Here is a 26,148-nt window from a genome sequence, read left to right as displayed (position 1 = left end):
GCAACACTTTCAATTACTTACAGGAGCAACTTAGTTCAGGTACTTGCAAATCACACTAATAGTTTTTCCATTAAAGCTTTGTACTAGCAGCTGTCTAAAACCATACTGAATTCCTGTAAGCCATCACCCTGCCAGGAACATGCCTACCCAGAGGCAGCCGTACCGCGTGGTGACTGGGAGAGGGCAGGACAGTCTTGGTGTATACAAATCATGTTCTACCACAGCTTGAGAGCATTCAGAGCAGCTGAAGTGGTTTCAAACCACTTTGTGTTTTCTAATCCTCTGGTCTTAGTTCTGCTGTTGTCTCTCAGCTCTACAAAAGGAGTCAGCAAGCTGCCAACAGATGTTTCTCAACCTAGGCTTTCGGGAACCAGCAGAAGCAGTGGGAGGGCGCTATAGGAAGTGATTGTTCAGGTTGTGAGGGATGCTCCTGTGACACCACACAGGTCAGCTAAGCCCCACCACTCTGTCTTTGTTCTGCTCCTCATATAAAGTTACAGTGATGCACAAGGGACAATCAGACTCTGTCCCTTGTAGCTCCAGAGACCATGGGCTGGATCACAAGCAGAAGAAACACGCTTTTGGTCCCAATCAAGTCTGCAACCAACTGTGGAAGCTGGCTTTCTGCTTCTCGGGGCATAGTGTCCACTGTCGGTTCTACTTTCATTTTCCTACTGAAAATGCAGAATCAGAAGCCCACATCCATAAAAATGACAGATCAGCATCATCAGGAAAAAAAAAAAAATGTGCCTGTACACTACATTCATGACAAAGCAAGTTAACTGCTACTTTTTAAAATGTTTCTTTCTCTAATCTGTACCTCCAAGAATGTCCATAGCTACATTCAATAAGCACACAACGAACACTTTACAACTTCAAAAGTTTATTGCCCAGAATAGCTCACTTGGTGCAGTTATATTTTTTTTTTTGTTACATGGAAATTAAGCAAAACAGTAGAAAATATCTATGGGTAACAGGAAAACAAAAAGCCCAGCCTAGTGACAGCCCTTTATATCCACCAAGTTATACATAAGAAAATGGCTAGCCAAACAGAGAAATAGAGCATCTGGAAGACAGAGCTTTTCATGTTATAGTGTAGATTCTAAACCAATATTAAAGGCATTTTCTGTCCATATTGTTAGTAGTTTTTTTCTTCATAATAGCAAATTGAAAAAGGTCTATGTGGATAAAAAATAAACTACTGCAAGACTTTTAAACCTCAGTTACCAGCTTACAAGGTTAACAGTTACAGATAACAGAAGACACGACAGAGTATTTAAAATATACAGAGACCAATTAAAATCCAAACACCGACAAGAAATAGGAACCAAAACTCAAAATTCACAAATAGGACTTTCTGCATCCCCCTCATCTATATTCCATAAATTTGCATTCAAGCATTTTACAGCTTTTTCAGAAGAGAAGTTGAATACACTTAGAAAAGACTTAAGGGGTTTGGTTGAGGATGCCTTGTTGTGTTTTTTGGTTTGTTTCGGTTTTTTGGGTTTTTTTTTTATGAAAGGGGATACAGAATAATCTAAATGATATTAAAATGCAGACACATTCCCTCACTTGTTATTAGCGCCCAATAGACCCACTGCTGAAGGTTGAGTATGAGTAAGAATACGAAGAGCTTGCAGATGCATCAAAACTTCCTCTCCTGGACCCACTACGTGAGCCAGAACGTGAGCCAGAGCGAGAACCAGAGCGAGAGCCGGGTGCTGAGGAGACATTGTAGGGACTGGATATGCCTTTAGATGAAACTGAGGCTGCTTCCAGGAGTTTAAGCCCGGTGATGTCTTCTACCATTGACCGATTCATTGCATCTTTGTAGGATATTTTCAGCTTGGTCTTGGGGCAGGTCAGAATTTTGGGGTAGCTGTTGGTGTCTTGCAATTTCTGCGCAGCACGACCATCAATCAATCCATTCCTGATGGCTTCTTCAGTACTTATTCTTCCACGCACTTCTGGGTCCACGAGACCTCCAGTGAGGTACTGGAATTCAAGGAACCGCTGCCCAGCTTCATAGGGCAACCATTTTTCCTTCACTGCTTCAGCTGCAGACATCCTCTTGCGTCCGCCCTTTATGCCCTCGAACCCTACGAAGGCCTTCTGGGCTGGCTTGAGCCGTGTGGCCATATCCTGATCAATGATCAACTGACTGGTAGCTTCCTGGAGCGAAAGCCTCTGGCCTGTGGTGGGGCATATTATGCCTCCTGTGCAGGCCTGGGCTTCAAGTAACCTTTGCCCGGTGATGCTATCCACGATGCCCCGCTGTATAGCTTCAGAAATGGAGATCTTCTCCAAGTTCTCTGTGTCAAATATGGCTGCAATAGGACTGCACTCTTCTGGGGTCTCTGAAAAAGAGCCGCTCCTGATCACTGAGGAAGAACTCCGAACGCTCAGCACTGTGGGAGACCGAGTGACCGACTCGTGCCGGAACACCTCGTCAGTGCCGTTACGGCAGGAGATCATGTCTGCAAACTGCGTCAGGCTTAGGCTGCCGGAACGGTACTGGTCAAAGAACTTCCTCTCAACCAGACCTTTATCAATAGCATCTTGGATGTCATACTGGCTGCCTGTTTTTCTGTCGACAAGGACCACTCGACTGCTACCATCTGATCCAGTAATAGTTATTTCTTCCCACTCACACTCCTGTTCAGCTAGTTCTGTATAGGTGTCATAATCTATGAGGCCTTTGCTGTACGCCTCCTGCACGGACATTTCCCTGTTTGTTTCTGGATCTACAATGACAACCCTGCGCTTCCTAAGGGTGTTCTTCTGTGAGGTGTGCACCACCTTCTTCTTCTCTCTCAGGGGTAGAAGGCAGAGCCCCGTTGCTTCATCCTTTATGCATCTTTCTTTCAGCTGCAAGTAGGTCAAGTTCTCCTCTGTGTTGGGATCAAAGAACCCTTTGGTGTCATCACTTGGATCACTAAGGATCTGGTTCAGCTCTTCATTGAAGTAGCCACGCTTGTAGGCTGTCTCCACTGGCAAGCGGTAGCTCTCTTTGGGGTCAATGATTCCTCCAGTGGCAATCTGAGCCTCCAGCAAACGGATGCCATGGCCTCTCTCTATGAGCTCTTTGTTCATTGCTTGGAACAGAGAAATGATGTTTCCAGTTTCTGGGTCTTTGTACCCAGTGACAGCCCTTTCAGCAGACAGAAGCTTCTCTTTAAATTCAATTCCAACAAGGCCTCTTTTGTAAGCTTCCTCAACGGGCAGCCTCACATTGCTGACAGGATCCACTATGAACCCTGTGGCTGCCTGGGCTTCGAGGAGCTCGAGGGCTGTCCCTGGTCTAACCAAACCTATTTTCATAGCCTGGTAAATGCCTAGTTTTTCTTTAGTAGCCTCGTTGTAGATACCTGCAATACAGCTAGAGCCCTGAAGGAAGTCAATAATTCTCTCACTCACTTCTTCCACTGTAATTGCACCTCTTTCCAAGTCGTTCCTTGTTGATTCCTTAATGATTCCGGCCTCGAGAAGTGCATCTGCTGAGACAGGCTGCCTGATCCCTTGGAATGACATACTCCTTTTCTGCACTGGGAGGAGAAGCAGACCAGTGTGTGGTTCAATCCTACATTTTTCCTTCAGCTGTATGTAAGTGACTGCCTTTTTGGTGGTGGGATCAATGAAGTTCTTTGTAGCACCTTGACAGTTGCTCAAGATCCTGTACAGGTCCTTGTCAATCAACCCACGGGACAAAGCTATATCTTTGGGTAGGAAAACACTGTTGACAGGATCAACAATCCCTCCTACGGCCAGCTGGGCTTCAAGCAGACGAATCCCGGTTTCTCTGTCAACCAAGTTTTTCTTGATAGCTTCAGATACGGGCACGGTTTTGCCCGAGAAAGGATCTTTAAATCCTGTAATAGCCTTTTCTGCTGTATAGATTTGCTCTCTGTCATCAAAGTCAATCAGATCTCTGGCAATAGCACTGTCTACTGTTAACTTCTCATTTCGGTGTGGGTCTATCACACCCCCTGTTGCTGCCTGGGCTTCCAAGAGCAGGACTGCATTTTCTGCTGTAAGCAGCTGATTGCGTTTGGCTTCAACAAAAGAGTACTTCTGTCTGGGTGAAAGGGACACCCCTGCAATAGCACCTGCCCCTTTGAGATAAGGTTCAATGTCAGCCGTGACTTCTTCCACTGACCTCTGCCCCTTCAGCAGTTTATCCAGCGTGAGTTTGTCGATCAGCTGACACTCGTACAGCTGCATTGCTGTAATCTTCTTCCTCAGTCCAGTGAACAGCAACTTGGAGGCATCGATACAGAAGTCTTCCTCAGTCTGTGTAGATCTGTGGGACCCATACGGGCGTTGTTTGAGTTTCTCGATCTCTCTCTGCAGCCTGAGACGCTCAGACTCCAACTCTGACTGGTTTTTGACAGCGGTTTCTTCCAGTCGGCATCGGTACCTCTCCTCAATACGTTTGATCTCCATCTGCAGCCTCTCGATCTCACTTCTCAGGCTGTTCTTCTCCCTCTCACTCTTCTCTCTCTCACACTGGATCTTCCTTATGGATTCCTCTGTCCGGGAGTGCTGGCTCTTCCACTGGTTGAGGTCATTCAGGATTTGCTGCTTCTCACTTTCCAGGCGTTGCTTCAAACGAGACTCTGATTCCAGAGTGACTTTCAAACGGTTCAGCTCCTCTTCTAATCTTTGCAGCCTGGCTTTGTCTTGCTCCAAAGCACTCATTTTTATCAGCAAGGTTTCTCTTTCTTGCATAATGTGGCTATACTGATTTTTGGATTCTTGAATCCTATTGGATGCCTAAAATTTTAAAGAGGAAATAAACCAAGAGATGATGGTTAGAGTTTATGCTGGTTAGAGTTATGCTCTCCACCTACAATGCTCTTCAGCCTGTCATTCAGCCTGCAGCAAGCTGCCACTGGAAAACGTTCTAGTCGCAGCTGTGCCTTCCCCAGGACTATGGGTACACACGAACGAGTGAAGGTACACTGTCACTTCTCTGACAGGGTCTCTAATACTACCAGAGACTATTCTATTGCCTTGGTTTTCTGCTAATTTAGTTAGCTCATTTTATTTTTTATAGTTCTCATAGTACATCTACACATACACACAGCATTCAAGACTCATGGAGAGTCTGATGTTCAGCAGATGTACTTTAGCATAGCCCTACTAACCTGGACGAATTTGTACCTCTAAGGACTGGTTATACATGGATTAAAAGGAAATACATGACTCAATTTTCACTTTCCTGTTAGTTTCACGTTACTCCACACAATTTTACCTGTGTTGCTTTATATTCTAATGCACTTAATGTTTTCATATATGTATACACCTACACAAACACCTACAAGCATGCACACTTGTATTCAGCCCATATTAAACAGAATATAAGTTTATCTACTTGCAATGCATACACATATGTGTATGCACAGATGTCAGAATACTAAATGTTAATATTTTTTAAAAGTAGCATTAAGATTTTTAAAATAAAGGAAAGCAAAAGCATTCAAAGTAAAGAACAGCTGAGAATGGGAATATGAAGGGTAAGTATAGCAAAAAGCAAAGAAACATTTTCACAAGTGCTCACATATATATTTAATCAGTGGCTCTTTGGGCAAGAAACCAGGCAGAAGAAAGATGAAAAAATGTTTTCTTTAACTTGCTTATGGTGTCACCTCAAGCTGAAGAAATAAGAGCCAACAGTAAAATTTGCTCTTAGTGCCCATAGTGACTTAGGCATATAAATCCCCAAAATAGTCAATGAAACGTAAGCTTTCAGTACCTTAAGTACAGCTGACAACATCATCTTTAATCCTCACTCGTAGTCAACACCTTACCCAGCTAAGCAGTGCTTTGACAGCTTGTTGGTTCTCAGGTTTTTAGCTGGTTTAGTTTCTGATAGTACTCAGGTCAGCCTCAAAGGACTGCCTTAACCTGTCCTGGCTGAAACAGCCTGGGGAAGCCCACAGCCAGCAGCATACAGCTAAAGCACAGTGGTACTCCACGTACTCTCATCTTCCCCTAGGACAGCTTGGTGGAGACTGGCACAGACCCAGGATTTCTCCTGGGGCAAGAGCTGAGGGGAAGGCTCAGTTAGACATAAGACAGCTAATGGCTCCCTAGCACAGCTCCCAGGGAGTAAAGAGGCAAAGAAAGTGGCCAAATCCTGCCATTTTTGTTTAAAAATGAACAAGGGGAAAGGCCACAAAGGGGAAGTTAGCCACAAATACAGTGAACTTTAACAGCAAAGTGTGAATTAAATTGATTCAAACGGACACTGCAATTAATTATACATCTGAGAGACAGTAAAGCTGGGATCAAAATATGTGTGAATACCTCTAGAGCTTGCTTTTGGAATTTTTCAATTTCCTGTCTCAATTTTTCCCTTTCTTTCTGTAAATCATTAATCAACCCCTGAAGTTCCAGAGTTTGCTTGCTGCTCGTCTGAAGCTGATTCTTTAGTTCAGCAATGGCAGAGTTTTTCTCATCAACTTCGCTCCTGACCATTCTGAGGTCATCATACTCCAATCTAACGTTTCGCAGCTCTTCCTCCAGCAGCAAGTGTTCCTTGGTTAGGTTCTCGGTGAGAGACTGAAGCCTTTCAATTTCTATTTTGCACTCATTCAAGTTTTTGCTTTTCTCCTCAGAGGTTTTCTGCAAGTGCTCGTATCGCAGGTGAGCCTGTTTTAATTGCTCCTGTTCTTGGACCAACTGACGGCGTAAAGTCTCAACATCAGATGTGTATTTTCTTATCTCCTCCATGTACCTCTGCTTCTCTCTCACATGACCATCTAATACTTCTCTCTGATGTCTAAGGTCATCTTCGTTCCTCTTCTTTACAATAGAAACTTCTTCTATCTGCTGTGTGAGGTTGGTTATTTTAACCGACTGCTCTCTGAGAGATCTCCTCATGCCTTCTATTTCCTCCTCCAGTTTCTTCCTCCTGGATGTCTCCTCCATCACATTTTTATTCTGCCTGCAAAGTTCCTCCTCCAGCTTATGTTTCTGGATCTGCAAGTCTTTTACAGTGCTCTGGAACTTCGCGCTTTCTTGATCCCTGCCTTTTTTCTCTTGTGAAACTCTTTCATAGTCAATTTTCAGTCTGGCCAGCTCCTGCTCTTGGATCCTCAGCTTGTTAATTGTCTCAGTAGCACTCGTGTTTGCTTTCTGCAGGTCGAACTGGACTCTCTTTAACTGACTGTTCTCATCTTCTACTTCTTTTCTCTGACTTGTCTCTACATCCAACAACTTTCTCAGCCTTTCAATCTCCTTGTTTCTTTCCTTAATGGTCTTAGAAGCATCATCAAGCGACTGTTTGTACCGCATGCTTTCATCAGAGTGCCTCTGAATCACTTGTTTTAGCTCAATCTCCAGTTGCTGTTTCTTCTGAGAAAGCTCCGAGCCAGCTGCCTTCTGCTGCTGAGCATTCTCTTCTATCTTCCGCAGATTATCTGTGGTCTGAGTTATTGTATTCTTCAGTCTCCTAATTTCCTCACACAAATTCCTATTTTCTCTCATGGCATTATCAAGCTGGGTTCTATAATTGTTTGTGTCCTCTTCCTTTTGCATGGTGACCTGGTGAATTGTGGTCTTTGTGATATTAATCTCAGTTTCATACTTGTTCTTTAAACTAATAATTTCCTCATCATAACTGTTCCTTACCTTAGCCAATTCATTTTCAAGTTCCCATCGGCTTTTAGCCTCTTCCTGAAGCTGAACCTTGAGCCTTTCCAGCTCCTTAGTTTTATCCTGAATAGTTGAGGCAGCCTCCTCAAGAGCCTGCTTGTACCTTGAGTTGTCTTCGCCACGAAGCTGAATGATCTGTTTCAGCTCCAGCTCTAACTGATGCTTTTGCTGTGACACCTCAGAACTGCAAGCCTTGTGCTGAAGGGCATCTTCTTCTGCCCTCCTCCGCTGATCTGTGGTTTGCAGGATGGCGTCGTTCAGCCTCACGATCTCATCCTTAAGGTCTCTGTTTTCTCTTGTCAGTCTGTCAACCTGGGCTCTGAGGCCTTTTGCATCATCATCTTTCTGTGCAGCTATCTGCTGGATTGTGGTCTTCTTAATATTAATTTCTGTTTCATACTTGTTCTTTAAATTACTCATCTCCTCGCTAAACTGGTTTCTTACCTTAGCCAGCTCATTTTCATATTCCCTCTTCCGTGTGCCTTCGTCCTGAAGAAGAACCCTTAATCTTTCTATCTCGTACTCCTTCTCCTTGATGACCTTCTCAGACTCTAACTTTTGCCAACCAAGGCTGTCTTTCTCGTTTTGTCTCGTTTTCTGCAGCTGGTCATAGTCATTCTTCTGCTGCTCGTATCTATCCTCCAGCAACTTCCTCTTCCTTTTCTCATCCTCAGTCTCGTAAGTCAACCTGGTTATTCTGTCATTTAGATCCTTTATTTGGGCATAGCATTTGTCCAGGTTTTGCTTAGCAGAATTTCCATCCATTTCAGCTTGTCTTTTCATCTCCTCCAAACTCATCAGCTTTGCCTTGAGCTGAGAAACATCCATCTGATACTTCTGCAGATTTTGCTCCAGGAATTTATGTTTGTTGCTTGTTTCTGAATTTGAATCCCTGGCAAGCCTGAGTTCTTCTTCCAGGAGCTCAATTTTGGTGTTTTTCATCTGCAAAGTGATAGCAGAAAAAAAAACAAACAAAAAACCCCACATAAACATTTGTGACAACTGTTTCAAAATCATCACATGCAACAGAATATGTGTTTGTAACACTGACAGCTTACAAAACATCTCTTTCTCTGCTTCAATGAGAGCTCAAAGTCCTTTTTTTATCAAGAAAAATTTTGGGATTATTGTTTATTCAGGGTCAAACCTTACTCAGAAATCATAATGATGACTTTCAGAGGGGAAATGGTACTTGATGGAGGGGAGGGAGATGCAATACAGATAATAAAATCTACTGTACAACAGTTCACCAGCAACAAGGTTAGATTAGGTCATCTTCAGAGGTCCCTTCCAACCCCTACCATTCTGTGATACTGTCAAAGTATTAAACAGCCACTTTTAGAACCACCATAATTTTCAAACCGGTGATTCACAGACCATATATGTGACCTCCTAAATGGGCCTCTGTTTGCACTGTGCTGAATCAAATCGGGAGTTATTTCACTGGAAACAGGGTAGATAACGGCCTGAAATGAGGTGTGGCACCTTAACCAGGAGGAGCAAGTTCTCAGCATAGAGATAACTGTACTCGCACTGAGGTCAGGCTCTGATGGACAGAGAAGGACCTCTTGCATACTTTGCTGAGGCTCTCCCAATTACCAAGGAGGCTAATGTCCTCCACCTCACATGTGACCTTGGAGGTAACTTTGCAAGACACTGCACTCTTTGACAAAAGATGCATGAAACTGCTTCTATGCCTCCTCCACAGGACACCACTGAGCTCAGGTTTTAGCTTTGTGGACTGTTACGCACTGTACTTAACAAGAAAGTCTTTGATCTGTGATAGCTTGCTAACCTGTACTGAGAATACAAGGCAAAGAAAATAAGAGTCAGATTACCTTCAAATCCTCCATACTCTTTAGCATTTCACTTAAGAATCTGTAATAATCCCCTGATCTTGTAAGAAGCTCTATGTAGCGAGACTGAGCCTCGCTAGCCTTGAAAAGAAAGAAAATTATTAGCAATTTGTACTACAGAGTTACCTAAGGACATACCTCAGATCATTTAAAGGATTCCAATCCACTTAAGTAAACATATTGCTTGACACAAGTTAAAAACCCCAAATTCTCCTCCTCACGAATTCCCAGGACTTTCTAGAGACCCCAAATGTCTAAACTCTCCCTTCTGACAAACCCACACCTTGCTTTTCAAGGTGTCCCCCGCGGCTGCTGTGCTATTAAACCCAAGGCTCCATCCCCTGGTTCATCACGCTCTTCCTGTCCGACAGTCACCAGGAACCCAAGTTAAACTTTTAATAGTGGATAATTCCCAGGTTGAAAGTGACTAAACCACTTGGGGCGTGAATCTTACTTTCTCACAATATGTATGCAATGGGCCCTGAATAGGAATTAGGTAAATTCCTGAGGGCTAAATGTGCTGTCTAAACGAGCCCAAGTTTGGTTTTACAGCACAGTGACTGTTCTGTGCTAATTCCTTGTGCTTACGTGCTTAGCACACATTACCAGTGACAGTGCTCACTATTAGAATACAGCTGGATATGACTCACAATGGCTCACATGAACAAACAAATGTATTCAAAAGGTTTGATGGGGAGAAAAGAAAGATACCTCTTGCAGAATCAGCACTGCAGGAGACTGAACCACACTCTTCTTGATGGGTATGTTGAGCAATGTTTCTAATCCAGAACTGTAGGAGGCAACCTGCAGTTCATAATCCTGTGAAACAACAAGGAAAGGTAAGATCCATTTAGCAGCTGCCAAGGAGCTGTCTGGCTATCCTGATTTTCCCAAAATGCAAATAAAGTTTTGGGGTTGTTTGGTTTGGGGGTTTGTTTCGTAATAAAAAGCTACATTTTCCCTTGTTTGTATCTCTGGCCATGTACAGATGATCCTCTAACCATAAACAAAACCTCATCAGTTCCAAGTGCCACTGTGGAGACAGATGGAGGAGAATGACAAAACATTTTACCAAAAAGGGAAGACTCATGTTTCCATTAGTTGAGGGGCACTCAGACATGAAAAAGATTCGTAGGAGCAACCAGTCTAGGTACTGTTAGCAACAAAACTTAATCAGAAGTAACTGTCTCTGCACCTCTTTCATACCATATATGCCACGCCACATATATAGCTAGATCCTTGTCACAGAATGTAATATTGGGCTGGAGAAAGCACAGGTATAAAGGTGACAAAATCCCACCATATTGTTTTTGAAAACTTTTCCTCCTGATAACCTGCATTTGTCTTGCCTCCTAGACCAGATGCTACTCAGTCCCAACTCCTGAGCTACCTATCTGTCTCCACCTCCCTTGCTTCCCACCTCCCTTATTTTTCATTGACACGTGAACTGGAAAGTTTGGTCTGGCTAGCAGGAGTCTTTGATTCTCCTGAAGAGACACTCTCCTTGGTATCTCCTGGTCTTCAGGTGACAAATACACAAATTGTTTTCATTGTTTCTGGAGTTCTTCGGAGGGGGGGGGAGTATTGCTGGGGGGGTGGGGGGTTGGTGGGCTTTTCTTTTTTGTTGTTTTTTGACTGGGTTTTTTTGTTTGTTTTACACAAAAACACCCGACCCACACCCCAGACACCCTCCCACTTCACAGAGTCAACATTTCCACTGCCAGCAGAACAGAGACAATGGAATGTACCTGAACATGAAAACCACACCCCATAAAAATTCTGAAATCCAAATACCTTAATTGCAGCTGAGCACTGATCTGCATGCTTGAGAAGCTCCTCAACTTTGTCTCGCTTCCCACAGATTTCACTGTGCAAGTTCTGTCAAGAAAATAAAACAACAAACTGTGAAGCACACCCTCAAGATTTGCCACCAGTGTTTCCTCCTGTACAAAATGCCTCCACCAGACGGCACCTGGGGTATGAGACCACTGCAGCCTCAGAGGCTGTGACCTGACGTGACCTGTCACCGGCAAGCTCTCCAGGCACAAAAAGAAACATGAGATGAATGTTCTCAGAAAGAACATCTAGCAAATGAACAACCCCCAGAGCTGGGCAGGGGGAGTTCCCGAACTTGAGCTTAGATTTATTTCCTCAGTTTTTATTTTTGTGCTATAACCTGTTCCATAAGTTGCACCATTACACAGTCCCTTGAATTAATTCAGAGCCGATGTGTGAAAGTGTCAGTGATCATGTAGGAGCCAAAAACAGCCCTGTTCATAATCTGTAGCAGTGTGACAGAAAGTAATGAGGATAATATTTCCTCTCTCCTGCCTTCTACACGTTGTTTGTTGGTAGCTTGCATACTTTGTAATTCAAAACAGGCCACTGTATTACAGACTGCATTGCTGCTAATATTTTGGGAATAGCCAAACAACTTAAAATTCAGATAACTGAAGGTTCATTCGGGTTCTGCCTACCTTCTGATCATGCAGGTATCTCATGATAGCGTTGCAATCGCACAGCTTCATGGACTCGATAGCATCCTGCCTGCGCTTGGCATCACAGATCCATTTGCACAGAGCCTGGTAGAGATCTCGGTAGGTTTTCAGCTGTTTGATCTGCCTTTCTAAATCCCATGATCTAGAAAAAGGAAACCCAACAAAACAAAAGAGGGAAAACTGTCAAAACAGGAAGGGCATTCCCTTGTTCTCTGAAGAATTTTCAGAAATAAGATACAGTAACAAATTAGGTAAAACTGTGGAAGGCTCTAGAACTTGATTCTGAACAAAAGTTGCAGATACCTGAGAACAGTACTGGTTATTAGTCACCCAAGGTGGGTTTTTAGTGCCACACCTTTGAGTAACTCTGCAAAACGCTGAGGCCGGCACTTCTATCAAGGAAGTGAGGGACAGATAAAACCTGTCAGTGGTAAGACTCAAGTTCACTGATTTCAGTGCTCTTGTTCTCAATTTTTACCTCAACAACCAGCAGCTTGTCAATTTTTACTAACAGGACTAGATTTGGGTCTGAAGTAAAAAAAAAAAATCAGAAACCCAACAACCACCAGCAAAAAAAACCCCAACCTGAAACCAAACCAAAACATACCTCAAAAAAAAAAAAAAAAATCAGATTATGCCTACAGTTCAATAAAGCACTAGAAAAGAATTGTTGGAATTTTTTATTTATTTCTTAGTGTTAATTTTTAATCCTCAAGTATAGGGTATTTAGGAAGAAGTGCTGCAGCTTTGTTTGAGTGGGAAGATGCAGCCTAGAAGTACTTAATCCAAGAACATTAGCAAGAATTAAAAAAATAATAATTAGAACAACTCCTCAGCACATAGGTTATACATTTACATGAATAACTACATTTTCCTGCTTGGTCTTACACAATCCCTTTTAAAGTATGTTCAACCTATTCAGAATTACTCCGGTCTTATTGCCCCAAAGTACTCATTTGTTCTTAGTAGTAACAGCAATAAGGAAGAAGCTATTAGGAAATATGATCAAACCTGTTATCTATCTGCTTATCAGCTCTCTGCCAGCGGTCTATCAGTTGGGTAACCTTGTCACAGAACTTCCCAATGTCCATATCATACAGGGTGTATGTCTGGCAAGACTGTGCGTGAATCTGAAGCGTTTTCTGCAGTTCATTTTCCAGGGCATTCAGTAGTGACTTCTTCATGTTTAGGTCTGCTTTCATTTTCTGGTGAAAACACAGAACACTGTCATACATTTTATTCTCAAGAAGATAATAAAATTTAACCACTAACAGCACACACAATGTTTTGGGATCTGAAGATTTTTTTTTGTCTCTAATTCAGTAATGTATGTATTAATTCCAGCTGACATCAGTGTACATTTAAAGTGAAACACATACTTTGGTAAGCAGAGTCTGACTTAGGAACGTGTTTAAAGTTAGACTCACTCTTAAACAATTTGCTTAACCAAAGCCCCCTGCTGTCACACTCTATAGCTAACATCTCAGTTTCTCAGAGCTATGCAAACCAGTTACTGGGGAATAGAAAAGAAGAAAAGCAAGGGAAGACCTCGCCTGGCTACTTCCTAAAAACAATTGACTCGAAAATTTCACTTAAGTGTAAGACTCCCACACTTGAGGAGCTTTGGAACTGAGCTTTGGGATTGGCACAGACGGTTTTTAAATGTTATTTAAAAGTCTGCAGAGACTTCTTTTTCCCCATTTCTGTTCTTGTAACTATCTTCCATGGAGATGTTTCTTTACACACACACTTGTTTGTGGGCACATACTTGCATGCTGGGTGGGGTATCACCAGAAGGCATATGCAGTACTGGGGGTGGTCTGCCCTGCATCCCCCCATCGCATCAGTGGCTGCATCCTTTGATAGTATGGTCAAGAATCTGTGTGTGTGTGTGTGTGTGTGTGTGTGTGTAGCTCACATTTACATCAGCTAAGAACAACTCCCAGCAGCTGAACTGCAGCTCTCATTTAAGATGATTAAAGATAGCCTGGTGGCGCTCCATTTGTGCCACCTACACACTTTTTCCCTACTACACCTGAGAACAGGAAAGAATGAGAGAGTCCTTATTCTCCCAAAGGCATTCAGTGCACAGAGGGGCCAGCTCAACCCCAGATAATGACTGGTTCTGCGAGCTAACTCTGCACTCAGCACAGTGGTTATTCTTTGCCTTCTCCCCTGGAACAGGATGGATAGTTCTCACTAAGATTTGAAATGGGTTCTGTGGCAAAACCAGGACATACTACCCTGCTCAAATTTACTTGTTACAATTAGATGACAACAAGGCCAATGAACAAGCCTTTTTGCAAGAAAGGGTGTATTACCTTAAAATCTAGCTTCCCAAATGATACAAATAAACAGATAATTTTGTACAGAAGTGGATTATGGAGACTTTTTGTGCTACTAACTTTGCTGGGGGCAGGGGATGGGGAGAACAACAACCAGGGGATGGAAGGAGTTGTAACCCATACGGTCCTTCCAGTGATTTGCAAAAGCACTGTATGTCTGTGTCATAAAATATGAGAGGATCAGCATTTCTGCTTCCTGTTGTTTCAAAAGGGTTTCACCCAGCTCAATATACCAGTGCTGGCAGCTACAGGTTCTGCCTCTCCTTGGGTCTTGGCCTCTCACCTTTAGACAAGCCCGATAAGCCTCCACTTTATCAAGATCCAAAGGAACAGTCTCCTCTTCAGACAGTCTGACTTCAAAAACTCTGATCACATCTTCCGTTTGCAGAATAATCTGGAGCAGACACCTCAGTGCATTCAAGCTGAAACAAACAATGCAATAGAAATCTGTTATGGACTGAGGCAGGAAAGGCAATACTTCCAGTTAACTGCAGAACACTGAGTAAAGAGAATAAGCAATAAAGAAGAAATTTCAGTGATTCCCATGATTATTTCTTTTTTTAAATATAAAGTCTTCCAGAAAAGAGAAGAAATTCACGTAAGTGTCCATTTCTACCCACATGTACAGCATTTGTAGGAAAGAAGGTGTAGCTTTACACTAGTGGGGAAAAAAAAAAAGTAGGTTTCTGGACTAGGAATTATGGAAGAAAGTGAATAATTTATTGCTGTAACCTCAATTTTCTTACCTGTCTAAGTAGCCAGCAGAAACACCATTAATATTTTCCAGTTTTTGAAATAAGGCATTTATCTCTGACTGCAAATACACATACTTTTCACAGCCTCTGAAGTTAGGCAGCAAGTCCTTATGCTTATTGAGGGTTTCAGCCATTATTTGAGAGTCATTCTGCACACCCTAAGGAAAGAGAATGCCCGATTTACACATCTTTGGTGGCTGAATGATCATTATACAGCACATATGCAACTGGTCTTCTTATCCAAATAGTCTGCTGTTATCTAACCAGCTTGACTGAGGACTGAAGCAGTGCCTGAGCTTGCTTTCTTCCAGACAAGTAACACTGGGTGGTTTCTTTTTTGTACAGTCCACAACAGGTAGTATATCTTTTGTGAGCACCTCATCCAGTCTGAAACTTAGCTCTGTTGAAAGCAGAGGACTTTACTTTTGCCATCTGCCTACTGCACTCAGAGGTGCCAAGGTCCTTCTGCTCTTAAGCAACCTCATTTTAACCTCTTAACCATTGTCACGGGGAATTATTGTATGCTGAACTTGTTCTCTTTTCCTACTAAGCTCTCCTAAGGACTGGAAGAGGGAGAGTTTGTAAGCCTCATCTATTCCCTCTGCATCTCACAGACAGCACTTCAGAGGTGGGTGGTAAAGTGGGGTCTGTGCAAAAGGATATTAATACTGCTTTAACCTGGACAAGGTTTAACAGGACTCATGTCCACCTGACATCAGGCTTTCTGTACTCTTTGCCTGACAGAATTTGACTTCTAAAATCCAAGAGTTAACATCCTGTACTTGGGAGTAAACTCCAATCCAAATCATCATGGCTAGCTTCCAGTTAAGAATTTACTGCACAGGATGTGTGTCTTTCTCAGCTGATCAGAAATACAACTGCAGCACGCTCTGCAGCAGTCATACCAAGCTTGAGATGCTCAAAGAATAACACTGACAGTTACCTCTAAATCCTTTATTCTGACTGAGAAGTCATGCAAAGCTCCCTGATCCACTCCAAGAGGAGCTCTCTGAACCATCCGTATCTCGGAAGCCTCAATCTGACGCCGAAGTTTCTGAAGCTCCATGAGCAGCCAGGCCTCCTGCTTGTCATGTTCCCGGTTTCTCTCATTAACAATAATGGTGTTTGAGGAGCCCACGGGACAGCTCTCAGTTGGGACCACTGTAAAATGAATTGGGAAAATGTCAACTGCCAGAGAACTGAGCACCTACATATAGAAAGCCAATGCAGTGCCAAAGTGGCCTAAGCACTGATAGGATCTGTGGAGCTGAGAACCAGTAGAACATCTGGCCCCACACGCAGCTGTTTCAAGTAATGGAATCTTCCCTACACAAAACAAGCAACTTGTTTCTTCAAATGTAGCAGAGATTTTTGCTTCCTGTTAACTGAAAACATACCAGATTGACTAAATTACTTTCATTTCCCAGAAAGTTCCATGAACTTCAGAGGACTATTTCCAGATTCACACCAAAGGAGGTAAGAACAAAGTATATTCTTCCCTGCCCACAGCCGGTTTTGTTACAAGCACAATTCTTGACCACGTTTTCATTCATATGTTCGAGAATGTTCTCACATACAGAGAATGCACCATCACTGGCCACACAAAGAAACACAAGCAGCACACTCTCTACAAAAACAGGAAGGCAAACCTGTTTGTGGCTGCCGTGGTTGATTGGGCAGTTGTATAATCAAGGTTTGGTAGTGCTTCTGAGCATCAGTGAACTGAGTCTGGATCTTCCGTTTGTCTTCATCACCAAACATCTCTGAGCCTTGGCTGTTCCTTAGGAATTCTTGATAGTGGATCTCCAGGTCAGTTATTATTTTTTGGTAATCCTCCTTACGCATTGTTTTCAGCTGAAATCAGGAAGAAGAGAATTTTGAAACACGAAGTGATTAGGAAGGGTTTATAACTAGCTCATCATTAAGGAACAAATGAACACACTTGTAGAAAAAAACAAAGGAATTGCATTTTAGAATAAAACCTACCCAAGCTGACTCTAAAACTGTGGTGCTGAGTGTCCTTCAAGCTAATCTGTTCTTGGAATAATTAAGAATAGTTTGACTTTTTACCTCTTATTCTGTCTATACATGCCCTTGCAAGTATGTAATAAATCCCCTTAGCTAATCTTCCTATATATCCAGATCCTGTTTGAATGCGAAAGCATTTTGCTTCTCCTTTAGTAAAACAACAACTTCTGTATGTAACTGTGCAACTCAGTCAAAGGAAGCCCCACGGTTTTGCAGAACATACATCTGCACAGGGCACAGCAAGCACTAATTGGGATAGCTGAGGCCAGGCCACAGGTGTCCCTGGTCTATAGATAAGGCAAACTGGAGTCTTACCTTGGCAATAGTCATGGCTCTAATCTTCTCAATGTCGATCATGCAATAATGCCAAGATACCAGGCTCTTCATGTTGATATACAGCTGGTTCCACAAAGCTAAAATAGCTTCATAGTACTGCTCAATTCTGAGATGAGAAAATAAATTTAACGGTCAAAACACACCTCTTGGTGTAGCATAGCTACAAAACACCCCCAAAAAAACATCCACCAGGTGTGCAGTGTGTTAAGGTTTGTTCTTTGCAAGAAAAAAATCTTGGAAATTAATTTATCCATGACTTTCATCATTAGAGATGAGAAAAACCTTCTTAATAGTTAAGTTCTGAATATTTTTAGATCCCAACCTAGATCCCAGCAAGTTTCACTGAAGTGAATTTCTTTACATCAAGGGTCTAGTCCTTAATACCCCACCTCAAAAGGCAGGGGGCACTCCCATCAAGGCACAGACCTGACTTTGTGATTGGTTGCTATTTTGAGCGAACTTTGCTATCTATTCCCAGTAGTAGGTGTCCAAACTCAGGCAGCAACTCACTTGGTAGCAAGATCCACTGCTAATGGATTGGGGGGTGGGATGATAAGACTAACAGATGGCACCAGCATATCCACTCCACCAGGGCCAGTCACCAGCCACTTGCTGCGCTCGTTGTTGTCCTTCAGGATGCATTCATCTCCTTTGCGCACTGTTTTCTGTAAGGAACACAGAACAACGTTTGTTTTCTTCAGTTAAGTAAGATGGGGTTTCTAGGAGAGACAGGCAAAGAACCATAGAATCACAGAATCTTTAAGGTTGGAAAAGACCTCTGAGATCCAGTCCAACTGTCTGTGCAATATCACAATGTCAACTAAACCATGTCCTACAGTGCCACATCTACACAATTTTTTAATGCCTCCAGGGATGGTGATTCCACCACCTCTCTGGGCAGCCTGTTCCAATGCCTAACCGCTCTTTCCATGAAGAATTTTTTTTTAACAGCCAATCTAAACCTACCCTGATGCAACTTCAGACTATTTTCTCTCATCCTAAAGAAGACATATCTACTCCACAGAAGTGGCAGTGGTTCCCAGCTGCCAGGCCTAGGTATGCACCTTGGCTTTCTACTGGGAAAACAGAGCCATACAGATCAACACCTCCTCCTTGAATCTGTTTTTCAAGGGAAGAAAACACAAGAAAACCAAGTGGGAGCCACAGAACACTGTGCAGTTGCCAGTCTAGCTGATCATCAGACTTGGGGTTTGCCATGACAAGCATCAAAGGCTGAACATGGACACACAGCCACAGTAACCTATGCAACTGCATATGGATGCAAGCCAGTGAGCTGGAGGCAGAAGGACATCAGTGCTACATTCATATGCACTGCTAAGGGATTGCAGAGCTAGATCCACCAGCCCCAACTGCCAGAAATCCTGACACCCTGTAGCTACAAGTGCAGCCATAGTGCAGGTTACAACCCACCTGTGTCCAAGAAGGGGAGGCTCCTCCTATCATTTATCCTGACAGTACACTACCTGCATCACACCTCTACAGCCAGTAAACACAATTTTTGACATAACTAGTACAAGGCCACGGGCTTTGCATTGACCTGATCATGCAGGGGCTCCAGACTTGTCCACGCTTACCTTCACCTGAGCAGAATTTAACTTGCTTAAAGTAAAAGCAATTGCCAAGCAGTCAGGTAACCATTGCCTGGATTTGCTAAGCTTTGCTTATAGTAACAAGAAGTAGTTACTCTGTGTGGGCTGAGCTTCTATTGCTCCGGAATAAAATATGGTATGGAAGAGCAGAGACAGAGTGGATAGCAGAAGCCACAGATCACAGAGAAATCACAGGGGTCAGTGACTGGTCAGTACTAGAGTACAACCTAGGCAATCAGGTAAAACAAGTTTTACCCATAACAGGACAGAAAAAATGGGTAAATGGGGAACAATTAGGAGAAAGAGCATGTAAGCAGAAAACACATCAAATCAGACTGTTAGGGGAAAAATACATAAATAAATCCAAGCAGCCTCAGCATTTTGGGAGGAAGCACTTGAGAAGGAAGAAAAATCACCACTTAAGTCCATCCAGAAAAAAACCTGGGGATACCAATGACTCATGGTACATTTCTCACCCTTTGTTAGATGAGGTGTTGACCTAAGGGCCCAGAGGGACATTGGAAAGGGTGTGCAGTCACAAAAAATTAAAAGCATAGATGCTGGGAAGCATCTGTATAATAATTTAAACTCTATTATTAATGAGGCTTTTCTGTGCTCATTTGACTAATGAGCATTAATGCTATTTAATTGACATAATAATAATAATAATTCTAACTAGACTTATTAGCTAAGCAGAACCTAGCTTGTTTATTCATGAAAGTCAGTGTTTTTGTGTCAAAGAAATTTAAATGCTGACCAAATGCAGAGGGTATAGCTATCAGCTCAACAGTTTGTTTACTAAATCATCTGCCATGGTAGCCTTTGACAACAAAGGTTGGACGAATAATCCTTGAGGTCCCTTCCAACCTGGTATTCCATGATTCTATATGATTCTAGTTTACGTGACTTTCATTCTCAGCCAAAAAGGGATACAATACCAGATCCTGTTTGTAGTCACACAGAGCCCTGAGGATAATAGGCTTATTACTTCTGTAGTCTGGGTTGCGTGGCTTCAGCTGCACAATCTTCTTGGATTTATTCACCAAACTCTGCACTTGCCTCTTGTATTCCAGAATTCTCTCTCGTTCATTCTGTAAAGATGAATTGCATGTCAAAAATTCATGCTAAGAGTAAACCACATCTACTTCCCACAGTTTATTAGGATAGGGATATATCTCAAGCTCACAGTAGGCAAAATTTCCTTTAGTTCCAGTGGGATGAGTCTTTGGCCCAAAATGTAAAGCCACAGTTTGCTGGGGGGTTGTTTGGTTTTGTTGGGACCAATGACAGAGAGAAGAGAAACATCAAACTAAGTATCTTTGCAGCTCTGGCAAGCTTCAAAGCTTGCAAATCTGTGTTTTGCACACAGATCTGCAATGGAGTTAAAAGTGATGTGTAAGAAACACATGACTGAATGGAAAAAATCTATGAAAAGATGAATCTTTAAAAAAAAAAAATAAGTAATAACTACATTCTTAAACCTGACTTCATCAATTGCCCTATTACCTAACTGACCACTTTTTCTCCACCGTATTCAATTTGGAACTGTAATACCTAATTCATGGTGAGCAGAAGTTAAATCCTTTCAAAGGGACTACAGTGATATAGTGGCATGTTGAATCATTTATTAAATGCACTTACATCCTTTGAGGCAAAAACTATTCTACCACCTGTGAATGAAAGTCTTTCCCTTTTTTAATTTGTTAGCACGTCAGAAACTTGGGAATTGGCTGGGCTAACTCATGATTTAAAAAGAAATCAGAGTTCCCAAACAGTATTACACAACATAGAACAGCACTTATCTGTTTGTAGGCTTTCCTAAGAAATGTGCAGGTATAAACCCTTATGGTTTCAAATTCATACAGTATTGTGTATAACATATGTTTACATTTGGTATCTGAAGAGGGTAACTGATTTCCAAGGAAATAACCTGTGAACAGTACCTCCAGCTCTTTGATCTGCTCCAGCAAAGCCTGCAGTGACATGCTCTTATCACAGATGAACTTCTTTCTGATGGAGTCCTGTAAGTTTTTCAGGTAGCACTCTGTGGCTTGTGCCTCTTCAAAGAACTACAGGAGAAAAGTTGTAGACAGCTCTTAAAAATGTCTGCTAAAAAATCAATGGATTCCTTTCATGAGGAATCCCAGTTCACATCTGGCAGGATGGAAACATTTACAATGTGGTAACAGTGTGTTAGGCTTAACTGTGCACGGATTTAGAAAGATTTTGGTACAGGATAAAAAAGTATGGGTGATGGGATTCACACTTTTAACAAAAGCAGTGTGAATTCTCCACATCACTACTTACCTGAAAGTAAGCAGCATTCTCTTTCAGATGAACATCAATGCATTTGGTGATCTGAAGAATCCAGCTCCACTGAGTTTGTAATGTATCCATGTAGGCCTAACAAAAAATAGCAATAAACAGAACTCAAACCACCACACTGATCTCCCTCCCATATCTAGACTCAAGCTCCACAAAAACACAAATGAAAAATCTGCTCAAATAAATTTATCCACACCAGAATAATGCAATTAGTGCCAACAGCTCCCTGACTTCTAAGCATCTCCCTCACTGAAAAGAGTTAAATACCTGCTTGTGGGATGCAGAAATAAATTGTTCATGGCTTGAATTTTGGTTTATTGGCATAAAGCCTGAAGTGCCTTAACAAAAAGGGTGAATTGCACTAACAATAGTGCAATTATTTCAACTGCAAATTGTCATGTTCTGCTTCTTCCAAGGAACACTGTCAAACTTGACTTTTTATGATGGCTATTTCTAAATTCAAACTTCTCAAGTGTACGTTCTTTAGAAAAAAAGCACACACAGCTTTTACTCCACTGCTTACAGGGATCTTTTCTTTAAAGCAGAAACTGACCACAGAAGAAATATGATTTTACACACAGTGGTAACAGTTAAAGTAAATACACTGAAAAGCAGAAAGCACTGATTTTTTTTCTAGCTTCATTCAGTTGCAGGGTTCTTATGCACCCTTAAAACTGTAACAGCTACAGCATTTCCTAATAATGTGAGATTTTACAAATTTCAGCAGCTTTTGTAATTGAAAGGGCAATATACAGCAAGCTGTGAATGCAAAGACATCTTGGCTAAGCAGTAGAAATGCACTATAAATTTCAGTTGCAGAAAGTATCTGCACCTGGATTAAACATAAACTCTCAAAGGGTGTGGCTTTCTTCAAAACATGCTTGCTAAGATAACAGCAGCAGAACAATGATGTGCCTTCCTACCATAAATGCCACTGCACTGTAGTCAACTAAAACAACATATGGCAATTTCAATACACTAAGACAACTCCCTAAGCTTTTTACTACTTTTCAAAAGAATCTGTCATCAAATTTGATAGCAATGAGAGCTCTTCCCACAGTTCTTAAGGCCACAGTTGTTGTGGCCGGGTTTGTAGAGGAAGGTAGCAACATTTAGGAGACCCATTCATACAGATGGATAAAAACAGACATGGCTTTTAGCAGGCAAACCCTTCTCAGGTCCAAATGTGTCCTGGTTTCAGTCAAGATGGAGTTAACTTCTTTTGTAGCAGTGGATGGAATGCTGTGTTTGAGTGTTAAAATGGAAGCAGTGCTGATAACACCCTGATGTTTTCAGTTGTGTCAAGCAGTCAAGGGCTTTTTCAGTTCTTCATATTTCTCTATTCATGAGTAAGGAGGGGCGAAGCCAGGACAGGTGACCCAAACTGGCCAAAGAGGGTATTCCATGCCAATTACGTCCTGCTCAGTATCAAGGGGAGCTGATGGGAGGAGGAGCAGGGGCGGCTCCGGGATGCATGGTTTTTGGGGGATGGTCGGGTTCCAGGACGGCTCTGGGTGGCACAGCCTGAGTTGTGGGTTTGGTGAGAAACTGCATTGTGTATCAACAGCTTCATATATTTTTTGCTCTAAAGTCCTGTTAGTATTGTTATATTTTATTTTTCTGCTATTCTAGTAAACTATCCTTATCCCAACCCACGGGCTTTTGGTTTCTTGGTTTTGGGGTTGTTATTTGCCCCTTCCTTTTCCCTTCCCTTGCCTCACACCTTCCCCCCCCACCCTTCCCCTGCTCTTTTCCTTTAAAGGGGTAAAACCACGACAAAATGCAACACTTCATTTGCAGTCTTCCACTGAGAACTTTTCTTATGTAGCAACTAAAGAAGCAAGTGAATCCCATAAAATCTAACTCACCTCAATTTTGTCTGAAGCAGGGTGCTGGTTGAGCACTAGCTGGTCACTTTCTTGCTTTAGCTTGTTGAGTTCTTTTTCTTTAAGCTCCAGTTCACTCATGCGTTTCTAAACAACCAAAACCCAGCATTAAACAAGCCCCCAAACATACACTGCACAGGATGATGCACTTCAAGTTTTCCAGATCATTGTGAGAACATAAAATTATTCCTGACAAAACTACATAGTAATTCTGTTCAGTGTACTAAAGTTAATTATAAAGACATTAGAATCAAGGAAGTTATGATCATCTCAGTTCTAGTCTCTAGGCTTGCTGCTTCACAGAGCAAAGTGGCCAAAATTTAGCCGTGCCTAGGAAGGATGGAACTAAAAATGACTGCATCTTGCAACACCCAGGACAATTAAGCAAAAAAACAGTAATAAAGAAAACAAAAAAGGAATGAAAGTTCACTCTAATTTGGTGACCACCAACAGTATTGGTTAAAGAAAACCACATGCTCAATTTCCCTACATGCCCACAGAAGACAAAGAGCAATGCAAACCACCTCTGACAGCGCACTCAACGTGCTGCTGGCAAACCCCATCAGAGCAAGAGAGAGCACAGATCCCTCTGGTATAGCTTTACTTCCTGGTGACAGGCATCCGATCTAAATACGGGGACTCGCTAACCCCTACATACTCCTAAGAGAGAATTAAACTGCCTGATTCCAGTCCCTTAGTTTAGTATGCCAGCATAACACCTGTGTGCAGCAGGTACACGTGATTACTAGTCCAAGCAGAGTGTACTGGTAAGGCCAGCTTCCAAGGCCAAATTAAACCATGACCACTGGTTGAATGGGAGCACAAACTTTCAACATATGTCCCCTCTTAACTCAAAAGGTTGTCACACAGTACTTAATCCAGAAGAGTTGATAAAAATTCTCAGGAACTTAAAAAAAAAAGTGAAGAAACTCGCATCCTGTGATCAGTACCCCTGAGCCAGGCTGCTCCTCCCTCAACTATCCCAAAAGTGGGCCCATGGAAAGCATGAAGAGGTTAAGGTCTTACAGAGAAGGCCTCCTGCTTCCTGGAGATGTCAGTGTTCCGGTCACTCCAGTCATAGAGAAGCTCCTCTTCCTCACAGTCATTGATCCACATGATCTCTCTGCTGGTGGCTTGGATGAGGTTCTGGAATTGACGTAGCTGATCCATTCTCTCAAAGGAGTATTTCTGCAAGCAATTCCATAAATGAGAAACCAGAACACAGAAATGCCTGTGCTGGGGGGAGAGGGGGAAGCCAAGGGCATGTCTGGTTTTTTTTAAAAAAAAACCCCACAACCTGAAATAACAGTAAAAAACACACATGTCTACAAAACCTATTGGCAATGGACAGCAGATGATGTGTGTGGGTTTATACAGCTACGAAACTCGCTGGCAATGGACAGTGGACCACGTGTCTGGATTTACAGCACAATGGGTACTTGAACTCAGCAGCTTCCAACAGTCATTTCAAACACAAGTGTAGCAGACATGTAGGCAGGTAATCAAAAAGGCATGGAGGGAAATACAAGAAACGCCTCAACATTTAACATCACTGTTACTTGCATTTGCTGCTCATAGAGTACATCCTTCATGTTGTAGCAGCACCTTTTGCACAGGTGACACTTCATGAAAAGATTCCTTGTCTGTCCTCACATGACAATACACATCCTGTTGCTTATTCAGGAATGAGTCTCTAGTCCCAAGGGTTAAATCTACCAAATGCACACTATTCTCACTGTATTTTACATGAAGAACCAAAACAAAGAAAATGCACAGCCCTACACAGAATTTGGATCCAATGGCACATTTAAGTAACTTTTTAAGCTTCACATAACTGCATCACTACATTTACTTCCATTAAGGAGATGGATTTCTACTCTTCACCTGCTTACTGATCAACTCCCTTCACCAGGTGAAAACTAGACACTTTCTTTTGAAGGTAAGTCAATTATACACAATTAATGAATTAATCTGAAGTTCATGTGTCAAACTGAACCTTATGAAAACTACAAAGCTCTGTCAGCTTACTGCTGAATAAAATTATTTAAATATGCACCTGTCACTCTGTTGAAACCTGAAGTGTCCCCTGACTATCACATCAGTGTTAATAAAGCCAAAAAAAGCATTCATCATAGAGCGTATTAGCCATGAATACATCTCATGCTCACCAGCAGCCCTTCATATTCTTCCTCCAGCTGATGAACTGCAGCCTTCTCCCTCTGAAATAGAGATGGCAAACATTTAGTGAGGCTTTTACAAGTTGTCTATTTGATGCTATTTCCTGCAAGAGACATAGGTGTGTAGCAGATCAGTACCACAAGAAGCACAAAACAAAAGCCTGAACAAGCTTAGTTCCCTCAGGCACACGTGCACTATATGCAACCTTAACACATAGCAAGGTTGCACACAACCCCTGTAATACCAAAACAGCTCCCAAAACTGCATCTCTCTCTGTACCAAACTCCTAGATGCCTGCAGGGAACCAGCTAGCTCTGGAGATTATGCAAGCAGGAAGCCCCAATTTTATTCCTGTGACCGGGAACCTGCAGAACCTTCAAACTGGGACTCCACAGGGACAGAGCCTCACTTTTCCTATTTGGACAAGCAAAAGGGAAAAGGGAGTAATGTCCCTTCCACTCTTCAGCTTGGCTGAGAGATCAGAGCTCCAGAACAAAGTCCCTTTTCTTTAGATCCAACTCTCTTTTCTTCTGTCCATGTGAGCAAATAACAGAAAAGGAGAATAGAAACAAAGTAAGCATCCTCTTCCCTATACCCAGCTGCTGAGCTGACAGCAGAGGAAGTAAAACACTTAACTTTCAGTGACAACTTTATTCCAATCACAAAATCCAG

At 42.3% G+C, this 26,148-nt stretch overlaps 1 protein-coding gene across 2 annotated transcripts in view; it reads right to left on the bottom strand.

The window, feature by feature from the left end:
* Window positions 1-1,578: 1,578 nt before the first annotated feature.
* DSP (desmoplakin) overlaps window positions 1,579-26,148 on the bottom strand; it is a gene marked incomplete at both ends in the record, with an annotated part of 39,447 nt that continues 14,877 nt past the window's right edge. Inside the window, 19 exons of one of the 2 annotated variants that reach the window (XM_084279833.1) lie at window positions 1,579-4,773; window positions 6,310-8,601; window positions 9,498-9,596; window positions 10,227-10,334; window positions 11,310-11,393; window positions 11,993-12,155; window positions 13,025-13,218; window positions 14,642-14,780; window positions 15,105-15,271; window positions 16,057-16,274; window positions 16,736-16,967; window positions 17,457-17,583; window positions 17,988-18,142; window positions 20,026-20,178; window positions 21,031-21,156; window positions 21,395-21,490; window positions 23,281-23,385; window positions 24,325-24,486; window positions 25,467-25,517. In XM_084279833.1, coding sequence (XP_084135959.1) covers window positions 1,579-4,773; window positions 6,310-8,601; window positions 9,498-9,596; window positions 10,227-10,334; window positions 11,310-11,393; window positions 11,993-12,155; window positions 13,025-13,218; window positions 14,642-14,780; window positions 15,105-15,271; window positions 16,057-16,274; window positions 16,736-16,967; window positions 17,457-17,583; window positions 17,988-18,142; window positions 20,026-20,178; window positions 21,031-21,156; window positions 21,395-21,490; window positions 23,281-23,385; window positions 24,325-24,486; window positions 25,467-25,517 — 7,866 coding nt within the window. The remainder of the gene's footprint in view (window positions 4,774-6,309; window positions 8,602-9,497; window positions 9,597-10,226; window positions 10,335-11,309; window positions 11,394-11,992; window positions 12,156-13,024; window positions 13,219-14,641; window positions 14,781-15,104; window positions 15,272-16,056; window positions 16,275-16,735; window positions 16,968-17,456; window positions 17,584-17,987; window positions 18,143-20,025; window positions 20,179-21,030; window positions 21,157-21,394; window positions 21,491-23,280; window positions 23,386-24,324; window positions 24,487-25,466; window positions 25,518-26,148) is intronic. The other variant, XM_084279834.1, reaches the window with a different exon arrangement.

Source organism: Gallinula chloropus, assembly GCF_964237585.1.
Source record: "Gallinula chloropus genome assembly, chromosome: 2".
Lineage (NCBI taxonomy): Eukaryota > Metazoa > Chordata > Aves > Gruiformes > Rallidae > Gallinula > Gallinula chloropus.
This window is presented reverse-complemented; position numbering and strand designations above follow the sequence as displayed.